The sequence below is a fragment of the Ranitomeya variabilis genome, chromosome 4, assembly GCF_051348905.1.
Source record: "Ranitomeya variabilis isolate aRanVar5 chromosome 4, aRanVar5.hap1, whole genome shotgun sequence".
In the NCBI taxonomy this organism is placed as follows: domain Eukaryota; kingdom Metazoa; phylum Chordata; class Amphibia; order Anura; family Dendrobatidae; genus Ranitomeya; species Ranitomeya variabilis.
In genome coordinates, this window is record NC_135235.1 from 48,178,169 (window position 1) to 48,191,266 (window position 13,098).

General features: G+C 43.4%; 1 protein-coding gene across 1 annotated transcript in view; it reads left to right on the forward strand.

Moving 5' to 3' along the window:
* Window positions 1–1,147: 1,147 nt before the first annotated feature.
* The window catches only part of CPXM2 (carboxypeptidase X, M14 family member 2), an 85,141-nt gene continuing 73,190 nt past the window's right edge, over window positions 1,148–13,098 (forward strand). The window contains exons 1-2 of the mRNA XM_077258469.1: window positions 1,148–1,746; window positions 2,032–2,365. Of these exons, the coding sequence (XP_077114584.1) occupies window positions 2,050–2,365 (316 nt within the window). The 5' untranslated portion in view covers window positions 1,148–1,746; window positions 2,032–2,049. The remainder of the gene's footprint in view (window positions 1,747–2,031; window positions 2,366–13,098) is intronic.

The following is a 13,098-nucleotide window of genomic DNA, read 5'->3' on the forward strand; positions in this document are numbered from 1 at the left end:
CCCAAGCAACTCTCTCTCTCACTAGATGTTACCTGGGCAAAACCCAGTCAGCTTCTCTCTAACTTCCTATCCGACTCCCAGTTTTACCAGAGTGTGAGGAGTGGCCTAATACATAGAACCTTTTGCTCCCCCTGGTGGCCGGAGTGTGAAGTGTAGTGTGTGACTGTGATACCTGGTCAGGTGAACTCCTTTAGTGCCATCAGACGTACCATCACTCCCCCTTGTGGAAGAGCGACAATACTGCAACGACCAGGACTCTGGGGCGCTGCACACATGTCCATGTTTTTACACGGACCGAACACACGGAGACATGTCCGCTTTTATCCGGCAGCACGGATGACAATGGCCAATACAAGTCTAAGGTTCCATGAAAAACAACTACAGCACACAAATGCAATCTGTATGCTGTACGTAACACAGCAAACTATAGGAGAAGCTTTGTTGCTTCATTCTTCTTTTATCCATACCAACACGGATGGCACACGGATGACACACTGATCCAAAACACTGATGGCACAAGTACTGGTTTTTTTTGGTACCGGGTTTATACAGACATGTGAAGCGTTCCTACCAAGAGAAAATGATACAGAATCTTACTGTATGTACAATTGTTGACATTGTTACTCCAGAAAAAATATTGCATTCTCTTTCAAAATTTTCGGTGAATTTGCAGCAGAAAAAAAACAGTTTGGGTCATAAATCACAAATCATAAGAATGAATCTCAGGGAATATAACTGGCACCAAATAAATACCTGAAAGCGAACCATTTGTGGTATCGTGAATATCCTGTTTGGCACCATAGTCTTCCAGTAGCCCAAATTTTTAATATTGCACATAGTTAGGTCATTAGATTTAGAATATTCCTGAAGTTTAATATAACAGTATAATAAAGAAAAGCTATAAAAGCGATTAATCAGTAACGTCAACGAAGTAAAAATAAAAATAGAAAGTCCTTAATTTTTATCAGTTCTTCCTTCGAAATTGTATTTTGTTGTTCTCCTAGAACTTTTGCTTGCTCTTCGAACTTTTCCTCATTTCCTTATCGGTAGTAACAGAATGTAGTCAGTGATTTGAGCCTCTCCCAGCCCCTGACACAGGAGGAGCAGCCTTCCTTCTCCATAATCAAAACCTAGCAAGTCTGCCTGCAAATAGCTGTGTCCTGTGCACCACTCAGTTAGTAACAGGACAGCCCCTGTGCACATAGTCACACAGACCTGGCACTGCTGGAAACAGTCTATCTGGAAATAATTTGCCACTTTGCAGTCAAGTCTCGTGCTCTGTTCAACAAGTGTCTAGAGGCTTCACAAAGACGTTTGCATAGGAGACAGAGTGGAAGTTAAACTAGGAGGTCTACTGGAAGATGCAGAAGGGTCTCATAAGAGACAGACATTGTGTATATTCAGATTTAGGCCTCCTAAAATGGAACTTACCTATTCTGAAGACCATTCTTGAGCAAGTGACCATTCTGGAGGTCAGAGGACCATTTCTGAGTAAGTAACTTTTCTGTACCTCTGAGGATATCTCTGAGTTAATGACTTCTGGATCTGTGAGGACCATCTGCAAGTGACTGACCTTTTTTGTCCACCTGAGGACCATCTTTAAGTGAGTGACCTCTCTGGATGTCTAAGGACTATCTCTGAGTGAGAGACCTCTTTAGAACTTTGAGGACCATTGCTAAGTGAGAGACCTTTCTGGACCTCTGACGACCATCCTTGATTTAGTGACCTTTCTAGACCTGGCAGTGGGTAAGTCTTTTTGTTTATTATTTTTTTTTCCTTTGCTTATGTGGTTTATATATGATATTGCTTTACTAAGAAATTAGTGGGGTTTTTTTGGTTGGTGCTAGATGGGGTGTCATTAATGCCTACTTGGGACTATTCTTACCAGGTTGTCCCACTGCAGAAGGACTATGTAATAAATTGTATGCAGTTCTGTTATCATGTCCCTGCTGTCAGTTTATTATGCTTTCTGAACTTTTCATCTTGCTTATATACATCTACAGATTTTATAATTTTGTTTGTATTCTATAGAATTATCAAGATCAAGACATGCCAGAAAAACTTGACTTCTTGGTCAGTATTTTGGGGTTCCTGTTGGTTCAGGGTTCTCTGGCAAGACTACCAGATGAGCAGGATTATTATCATCAAGAGATTGCATCAAGGGATCACTATTATTCATATCCGGACCCTGAGGAGGTGCAGACCCCCTTGGAGCCAGAGGGTGAAATGGAAGTGCCCCCAGAACCTATAGTGGAAGTGATCTATGAGAGCCAGGACACTCGGGAAGACATCTATCCAGTGCAGAAAAAAAATACCATTAAATCTAAGAAGATGAATGGAAAGGAGGGAAAAACTCAAAAGCCAGGTATTTACCTATGTCATGACGTGTGATATATACTTCTCCTTGCATATCGAGTCTGGGGTCCTGACACACAGATCATAGAGGTTGTTTTTTTGCGTTATTTCAAAAGTTACACATTTTGACATGACGATGATGATGATGATGATGATGAAGATGAAAGATGAAATAAAAAAAAAATATATATATAATTATTTTTTTATTTAATATTTCATAAACTGTGTAAAAGCATATATATATATATATATATATATATATATATATATATATATATATATATATATATATATATATATATGTTTTTACACAGTTTATATAGATATTTGCAGCTGGTCATGACATTCTTTCATCTGTAAGTTTTCTTTTCTTTTTTTTTTTTAGTTATTAAAGGGTTTAACCCATTAATCATTTTCATACTGAAAGTCCTGCAGGTTTATTAATGACTGGTTTTACCATACACATATGGCAGACAGGTTTTGAGGATTTCAATGGGGAGTGGTGTTAAGACTAAGAAGCTGCTCATAAGAGGATAGGGTTTTGTGCACTAAACTGCTGGTTACTCAGTTACGGTAGGTCACAGAGCAGTAAAGGGTCAGCCCCTTAATAAAAAATAATAAAATCAGCTGCTACTAGTCCCCCTAACCCCTTAGGTCCTATTCTGCAACTCCGCCGCCTTTCCGGTAATTGTGCATGTGCCTCAGTGGTGACATCACATCAACAATGCTGCAGCCAATCATAAGGCTTACTTCTGAGCCCTGGGATTGGCAGCAGCGTTGTTAATGTCGCCACTGTAGCCCGGACACAATTATTGGAGCACTGGAGGTGATGCAGCTTTGTACCCGAGGAAGGTGACTACCAGCTGATTTTATTATTTTTAGCATGGCCTTAATGAAGTAATAAAAATATGTTGAAAGGGAAAACCCCATTTACGAGGACTCACTCCACATGGTGTAGTTCCAAGGAGCAAAAAAGTTTTTGCGTTCTATGACTGTCATTACAGGTCAGACACATAGCAACAAAAAACATAGCAACAAAAGGGGAGAAGCCAGCCCTGTAGCTAGCTAGCAAGTGGGGAAGAGTAGTATTCAGTATAAACATGCACTATACTAGGGCTTAGTGAGGGCAATAGAGGTGTATATAGAAAGCTCTAGCTTTTACTGTTGTGTGTTGTTTATCTCGAATGAGAGACAGCATCCTATCCTAACTACATGAAGGTACCGCCATTTAGAAAGAGGGTGAGGATGATAGGGAGGGAGACACAGTTGAGTAGAGTCGAAAAGGCTTTTCCTGCAAGTGAATTACAAACTGGGTAAGAGATAACCTCCAGACATGGTAAATAGTGTAATAATAGCTGTAATGAGGGCATGGAAATGGCCACCACAGAGAAGTCTGAGGCCTAATGTCCATGTCTTTAAAAGGATTTTTACACCAGAAAGGACTAGGATAGTGAAAAACTGAAAGGTGTGGATATTCACAGACACCATTGCAGGGTATTGCTGCTGAAAGAGGTGACCGGGTTGTGACAAGCTCTGAGAGTGTACTCAGCTGCATGGAGAGTAACACTGAGACTGAGAGAAGGAGGTGTTGGTGAAGAGATTGCCAGCAGACTGCTAAAAGTGTCAGTAAGGGTTCATAAATGGCAGTGAATGGCTGCAAATCTTAGCTCACCATTGTTCTTAACACTTGTCTCCGTTCACATCAAGTGGCTACCCTTGTGAGACTATTGAAACTATAAAGCTGGTTGCCTCATGTGAGACTGTGTAACCATCAAGCTTGCTGCTTCCCTGTGAGTAAAGTTGGTGTGTTGTCATCCTTGGGTGGGGAGACACTCTACGACCAAGGGTCATTACATCCAATAATATTCTTAATGGGGCAGTCACCACCTAACCACCCCTTACACATTACTGACATACAGTAATATATAAGAGTTCTTAAGATAATTTCCTATGAATAATTGCAATTAGCTCATACCAGCTAAACGAGAGACCCATGTATCGTCATCTCGGTTTCAGGGTTATTACCCTTTATCAGTGCAGAGCAGGTCAGTGATTGGCTGAATGAGGCGCCTTAGATGCTGCTCAAGGGAAACAATGGTTCTCAATGATGAGACCAACTCAACATAAAGACTAAGGACTAGTCCTATGTTATATGGAGCTTTATATGGTTTATTATTTCTATTCTAATGGGTACTTTACTGCTTATACATGCCTTGAATGTTACTAGTGGATTATTCAAGAATTAACTATGCCTTTTTGGGTTTCTGGCATTCTCTATAAGTTGGCATACATAAGACATATCTCCTCTTTACATGGTGACTATGTCGATTTATTTCACTAGTTGCTATTTAAACAGTTGTGAGACGCTATAGTCCATTTATTGTAGGGGAGTGCGTGGGTAAGGTCCTTGGCTCATAGCCATATCCTTGTGTAATATAGTGGCAATAAGTACGTTTTAGTTTTTTTTATGTTGCTTTTATATGCTTTTTGGGGGATTTTTTATATGGTATATATGTATATAATCTATCCATCCTGCTATCTAAATATAATATATAGGAATATATATTTGTGGAATCTTCTTGCTCTATACACACGTTTTCCTTTTTTTGAGGTCTACCAGCAAAACTAGCCTGCAATGGTTTGGAGTTCAGCCAACTATGATGAGGGGCACAAACCCCAAAACAGCATTGTCTATAGATGGGTGTCTGGTTTGGCTGGCATAAGCTACTTGGCATTCTTTTCCCCCTTGGAGCATTGCCTTATAAATAAGCCCCATATTGAGTTGGGTCTCTCCAATGAGAACCGGTATATCCATCCCTCTGGTATATTTGTAATGACTTGATTGAATCTGTACATGTTCTGCTGTTGATGAGGTTTTAAATACCTATCTCAAAAAATTGCCAACATTATATAATTAGTAATCGGTGGAATGTGGCAGGCGCCATCATTTACTCAATATGTGTAATTCAAGGTGTCCACAATGTAGAAACCCCCATTATAACCATCGAGACAGTAGCCGATGGAAGTCGTGGAAATTTCCCGTGACCAGAGCTTGCATCCTTCTACCGCTAAAAGAAACATCTTTATCCTCAAGTTGGTACCCAACACCAAAACCAAATGTACTCATGTTTGATGAAGTTCTACTATAGGCACACGGGCTATAAAATATAGGAGCAATGTCCCTGCCCGGTCACATATTCGTGCTGTGGTGCATTGAATATCCATTAATTTAACAAGAAGGGAAACTTTGTCCAGTTTGGCGCTCCAGATCTGTGAAGTATTAATGCTGCGCTGTCTGAACCTGCCATGGAGGCATCTGCTGCACACTTCAGAGAGACTGTCTTAATGAGTTGCCAAGTGAGTCTACAGGTCCAGATGGTGAACACTTTAGAGGATGTCTACTAACGAGCGCGGGAAGTTTCTGCACGCTCTGGTGGCCAGGGACCTGCTCCACTTCTTACATCTATTAGATGTGACTTGTAAATTGATGATTGCACCAGAAATAATTTTTTTTATGGTGTAAAAGAGATAATTAAAACAATAATAATTAATCTATAATAAAAAAATAAGAAAAATATATGGTAACTAAAATATAAATGACATCTTCTTTTGCATAATTACATTTTATTCTTGCATTATTAAAGGGAACCTACCGGATTGAACATGATTTACAACCTGTAGTCTGCGTGTTATAGAACAGGAGGATCTAAGAAGATTGATATATAGTTTTGCAAAAGCATGTTTTGTATTTCGTTTAACTTCCGGTAAACTCTGGAGTGAGGAGTCCGGTGGGTGGAGCTAATCTGCAATCTGTTCTCCAGCTTGGTCTTGAAATATTTTAAATAAGGTCTTTAAATAACATACTTTAAATATTGTGGTATAATTGCTTGGAAGACTGGATATCTATTATTAAATAGAGCTCTTATACCTGATGAAACAGTTGTATTTATTTTGAAAATCCAAGTCCGAATGGCTGAATTAACCTGATGTTAAAATTTATATTTTGAGGTCAGTAATGTAATGAATTAGTGTCGCGCTGTGACTGTACATGATTAGGGAAAGGGGCCCTGCACCGTCCCTAGAGCTGGAGCCCTAACTATCCTTGCTCCCGAAACTACCTCTAATGGTGAGGAGGTTTGGGCCACCAACCTTATTGTTCTCCTGTTATACACTAAGCTGCTTGGGATAGAAATTCTAGTGTATAAACACGTAAGGCAAACAGTGATAGCAGAAAGCAAGAAACATACAAAAACACTCACCAAAGGTAGAGAGGTATACAGGGAAGGTAGGATTGTACAAACCAAATGGGAATGGGACAATGAGGAAAGCATACACCCGAAAACAGCATGCAACAATCTCCAGCAGCAACAACGACCTCCAACTTCAGCACTGCAACTCAGGAAGTAAACTTTCACTGACAAGGAAGAGAAGGTGTGACCGGATTTTATAGAGAGAGGAAATTAGCAGGTCAGGAGCAGCTGTGAGATGGAGCTGCATGTCTCTAACCAGCATAGAAAGGGTCATTAATCCCTTCTGCACTAAAGGAAACTAAATCCATTTAATTTGAGGAACAAAACACACAGACTAAATGTAAGACCTGTGAATCACAATACATAATGATCACCTAACCTCAGATTTCCCAGGAGGACGTGACACAGTCTTGATAATTAGCTCATGAGTCCTTGTCTATGCAGTCTCCAACCCACCCACTCAGCCTGACTGACAATTGCAGCTTGTACTGAGCAGTGGAAGATCTCAGCAGGAAGGAGGGATGCTGAGGAGCTGTCAATCCTTTCATAAAGGATTATGCACACATTCTGACAATAATTTTTACTATAAATGCAACATCTTTATTAGGTCTAAGAGATCCGTGTAAAAATATATATAGTTTGTGTTGTGAAATCTGCTGATCTGGTGTAATACATTACAGATTACCTGTACAGATTGACTTTTTAGGATTGCTATGTTCGGTAGGTGACACTAGAGTTCAAGTCCTCTTCCTCCATGAAGAGGCAATTTGCAGATTCATCTGGATCCTGCATCAAGGTGGATTCACTTAAATCATCTCACAAATGTCCGTTCTGTATTCTTCCAGCTTCAAAACAGTCATGGGTTATGGACACCGACATGGTAGCTTTCCTGGTAATGCCAAATGGCTGAAGGGGGCAATAAAAGTAGAGTTAGCCGCAATACGTGCAGATTAGATTAACATATGTGTCTCTGGCACCTGACTGTACTCCTTCCACCATGATCTAAAATGTGGATTTCAGCATATAAATCTGGGTTTACGTGACATTTGCAGTTGATCTCTGAAAACCTTTGGTTTTCTTATATTAAGTGGCATTTCTGGGGAAAATATTGAGTTTACTGTTCTAGCCTTGTATCTGAGCACCATGATAGAGTGATTGCTGGTGTCCCGTCAACACCTGGTACCTAGGTTACAGATCTCGCCATCCCTCTATAGACCAGGCTACAGGGCCCACCTTTCCTCTACAGACCAGGCTACAGGTCCCGCCGTCCCTCTACAGACCAGGCTACAGGTCCCGCCATCCCTCTACAGACCAGGCTACAGATCCCGCCATCCCTCTACAGACTAGGCTACAGATCCCGCCATCCCTCTACAGACGAGGCTACAGGTCCCGCCATCCCTCTACAGACCAGGCTACAGGTCCCACCATCCCTCTACAGACCAGGCTACAGATCCCGCCATCCCTCTACAGACTAGGCTACAGATCCCGCCATCCCTCTACAGACGAGGCTACAGGTCCCGCCATCTCCCTATAGACCAGGCTACAGGTCCTGCTATCCCTCTACAGACCAGGCTACAGATCTCGCCATCCCTCTACAGACTAGGCTACAGATCTCGCCATCCCTCTACAGACCAGGCTACAGGTCCTGCCATCTCCCTATAGACCAGGCTACAGGTCCTGCCATCCCTCTACAGACCAGGCTACAGATCTCGCCATCCCTCTACAGACCAGGCTACAGGTCCCGCCATCCCTCTACAGACCAGGCTACAGGTCCCGCCATCCCTCTACAGACCAGGCTACAGGTCCCGCCATCCCTCTACAGACCAGGCTACAGATCCCGCCATCCCTCTACAGACTAGGCTACAGATCCCGCCATCCCTCTACAGACCAGGCTACAGATCCTGCCATCTCCCTATAGACCAGGCTACAGGTCCTGCCATCCCTCTACAGACCAGGCTACAGATCCCGCCATCCCTCTACAGACTAGGCTACAGATCCCGCCATCCCTCTACAGACGAGGCTACAGGTCCTGCCATCTCCCTATAGACCAGGCTACAGGTCCTGCTATCCCTCTACAGACCAGGCTACAGATCTCGCCATCCCTCTATAGACCAGGCTACAGATCTCGCCATCCCTCTACAGACCAGGCTACAGGTCCTGCCATCTCCCTATAGACCAGGCTACAGGTCCTGCCATCCCTCTACAGACCAGGCTACAGATCTCGCCATCCCTCTACAGACCAGGCTACAGGTCCCGCCATCCCTCTACAGACCAGGCTACAGGTCCCGCCATCCCTCTACAGACCAGGCTACAGGTCCCGCCATCCCTCTACAGACCAGGCTACAGATCCCGCCATCCCTCTACAGACTAGGCTACAGATCCCGCCATCCCTCTACAGACAAGGCTACAGGTCCTGCCATCTCCCTATAGACCAGGCTACAGGTCCTGCCATCCCTCTACAGACCAGGCTACAGATCTCGCCATCCCTCTACAGACTAGGCTACAGATCTCGCCATCCCTCTACAGACCAGGCTACAGGTCCCGCCATCCCTCTATAAACCAGGCTACAGGTCCCGCCATCCCTCTACAGACCAGAGTACAGGTCCTGCCATCCCTCTACAGACCAGAGTACAGGTCCCGCCATCCCTCTACAGATACAGTATGTCCCACTCTTTACATAAAGACAGGTTTAAATAAAGAACAACTACGCCTTTCCTTATGATTCATCATGTCCTAGATATGAGGTACGAAATGATCTGCTTTGAGAAAATCTTTCATTTTGTGATACTCTGTGGGGTAATGTTTATGCTATATGTGTTTATATGTAGCCATCCATAGCCTATCGCCCATCCAAAATGTTGCTTGTATGTTGGAGTAATCTATTGGGAGTGTAAAGGGTAAAGTTTCTCCTTATAGAGCGCACCTAGTTGGTGTAGGGAGACTTAAAAGCCATACAATGCTCTACTGGGAAATTAAATATGCAAATACCCTACTAAGAGATTAAGAGGACAATTTGTATAATGAAACATTGCAGTCCTTTAAGAACATTTTTCAGTAAGAACGTGCTTAAGAAGCCTGAGGTACAGTAGGAGACATATGCTCTAACAATATCTATTATCTCTTTATCCTGTGCTCCAATGCACTGAAATTCATGTTGATGCACATGCAAATTAGTATATCCGTGCACTCTCAGTCCTTGGCTCCATTTGCTTGTGCTGTCCCCCGCTTTTTGATTGACAGTGGAGAGCAGAGGTGATGTGGTGCAGCAGAGTCAATGTCTCCACTGTCAGTCAAAAAGTAGGGGTGGCATCGGCAGAGAGAATGGAAGAGGAGTTGAGGACTGCAAGTGCATTGATATGCCCAACAGTACACTTGTGAGCCTAATTTGCATATGAATAAACATTAATTTCAGTGCAATGGAGCCACGAATAATGACAGAATAGGTCTCATTGGAGATTTATTTATTTATTATGCATTTCTTATATAGCGCTAACATATTCTGCAGCGCTTTATAGTTTGCACACATTATCATCACTGTCCCCAATGGGGCTCACAATCTCAATTCCCTATCAGTATGTCTTTGGAGTGTGGGAGGAAACCAGAAAATGCGGAGGAAACCCATACAAACACGAGGAGAACATGAGAGATGTGTCTCCTTGTCTGGTAGGAGAGCGCTGGTGCCCCTGCAGGTGTCCCCTTCCCCTGTTTCTTAAAGAGACCGCGCACGCTCACTTCTGAAAATGTCTCCAGCCAATGGCTGGGAGACATTAGGTATTTAAGGCACCTTCCCCAAATGGGAGGTGCCTTCGCAATGTTACTATCAGTGATTTTCCTGTTACCCATTTGTAAGGTCCCTGTACCTGTGCGCTCTGAATCTGATCTTTTCAGTCCCGTTTATCTGACCCTGTCTGCCTTGTCTGCACCTGATCCTGTCCGCCGTGCTGTATCTATACCCTAACCCATCCTGTGCCTAGTCATGTTCCTGATGTGTCTGAACCAGCATTTGTGAACCTGCACCTGGGATCCGTACCTGTGGCCATCCTGTGTTCCTGTACCTGTCGTGCCTGTGCCTGCTTCCGCCTCTATCTACCAGCCTATCCCTCTTGCTAACCAGTTCCTGGCCGGTCCGGCTTCCCTGCCCCTTTTGGGGGATGGCCGCCACAGGTCCAGGGTCTGTTCTGGAGTATCACCTGGTGTCCCCCTGGGCTGAAGTCTAACCCCATCATCAGGGGCTCCAGTGAAGAACCAGGTGTTGGCTTAGTTATGCCCCTCCAGGCTCTCCCCGGACGGTGGCACAGTGGTTCCACAAAAACGAGTGTAACACTGCCCTATCCTGATATCCCTCAGGTTTCTTAGGCATATTCTTACTGACAGCCACCGTTCAACTAGATCCGAGAAAATCTACGGATGGGCACGTCTGCAGCATTCTTTGTGCATTATCTATTAGTTTGATGTCTACATAAACAACATCACATGCTGACTAATCTGGACAAAATGGACCCGATCATAATAGGTTCAGAATGTAAAATTCTTTTGAAGCTTCTTGTTCCGGGACATTAAAAGTTGCATCATTCTCCAAGCCACAATCCTGGCAGAAGACTGAGCTGCAGCCATCCACATCACACTTATTTCCCCCCAATAACCTTCACTCTTCCATAAAACACCTGAATCTATTTAATGAGATACAGATGAGCAAGTCTCACATTTCTTACCTAATGCCATCAAGATAAGTGGAGCATTGACCGAGGAACAGTAAATCACTGCACAGCAATATCAGGACTCGGTCTTGTTAGTTCCTGGTGTGTGAGGAGTATGGTCCACAAGTAAAGCGGAGCGGGATGGATCACTAATATTGATGGAGAAGAGGTTGGCGCAATGTAAAGTTTATCAATAGTTTGAACAATGTCTGCTCTTTATATTATAAACTGTTGAATGGACTCTGGTCTAATATTAACCAGTGAACCACTCTCTACTGTGTAAACCCATGGGAACCGCTTTTCCAACTAGTCTCTTGTGCGACTCAGTCCTCAGCGGCTTTTAAAGAATGTTTTTCTTTAAAATGCCGATGCATTTCAGAGTCGAACATGCATGGCTGAAGTCATTCCGCCAGTGTCTGATACATGCTGTCCATAGAACTTGCAACATGACTCAGCTATCAGGTTCCCAAGTAATTATTTTGTATTCTGTATGAAAGTCATTTGCATTGACGTCGCTCATAATTTGGAACTGCATTGTTCACATTGATGTGTTTGTTCTATGATGGAGCAGGAAAGTTGGCTCTACTAATTGGTAGGTAAATAATTTCATTATAATATCCAATCTTCTTTTACATTAGGAATACTCGTTAAAGGACTGTTTTCAGGTTCTTAAATGGCTGTGTTTTGTTAGCGAGCATGAAAATAAGCAAGTTTGTAATTGACTTGCTTTTTTATCTGTTGTCATTTTCCTGCAATGACAGCTTATCTCTTCTAGTGTATGAAGTAGTTACATTCCAGGAGAGGAGTTAACTCTTAAGGTACCGTCACACATAACGATTTCGTTAACGATATCGTTGCTTTTTGTGATGTAGCAATGATATCGTTAACGAAATCGTTATGCATGACAGCGACCAACGATCAGGCCCCTGCTGGGAGATCGTTGGTCGCTGCTAATGATCAGGACCTTTTTTTGGTCGCTAATCACCCGCTGTCATCGCTGCATCGGCGTGTGTGACACCGATCCAGCGATGTCTTCACTGGTAACCAGGGTAAATATTGGGTTACTAAGCGCAGGGCCGCGCTTAGTAACCCGATGTTTACCCTGGTTACCATTGTAAATGTAAAAAAAAACAAACACTACATACTCACATTCCGGTGTCTGTCACGTCCCTCGCCGTCAGCTTCCCGCACTGACTGTGAGCGCCGGCCGTAAAGCGCATAGCAGTGACGTCACCGCTCTGCTGTGCTTTACGGCCGGCGCTGACACAGTCAGTGCAGGAAGCTGACGGCGAGGGACGTGACAGACACCGGAATGTAAGTATGTAGTGTTTTTTTTTTTTTACATTTACAATGGTAACCAGGGTAAACATCGGGTTACTAAGTGCGGCCCTGCGCTTAGTAACCCGATGGTTACCCTGGTTACCCGGGGACTTCGGCATCGTTGGTCGCTGGAGAGCTGTCTGTGTGACAGCTCCCCAGCGACCACACAACGACTTACCAACAATCACGGCCAGGTCGTATCGCTAGTCGTGATCGTTGGTAAATCGTTAAGTGTAACGGTATCTTTAACATCCCAGTCAGCTCTCTGTAGCCCATTGATTCCTGAATATCAATTATCTGCTGACTTCCCTTCCTCTTCCTCCTCTTCCTCTTAGATTCTGAAGAGATGAGTTATAAATCTTGCAAAATCACCAGCCTGCAGCTTTCAGAGCAGGTCTCCTAAATTTACCTCTCTGCTGTCTGGAACTGTCAGTTTTTTCAAATACTCTGTTATCTCTATGTAAAGCAGTGTACAT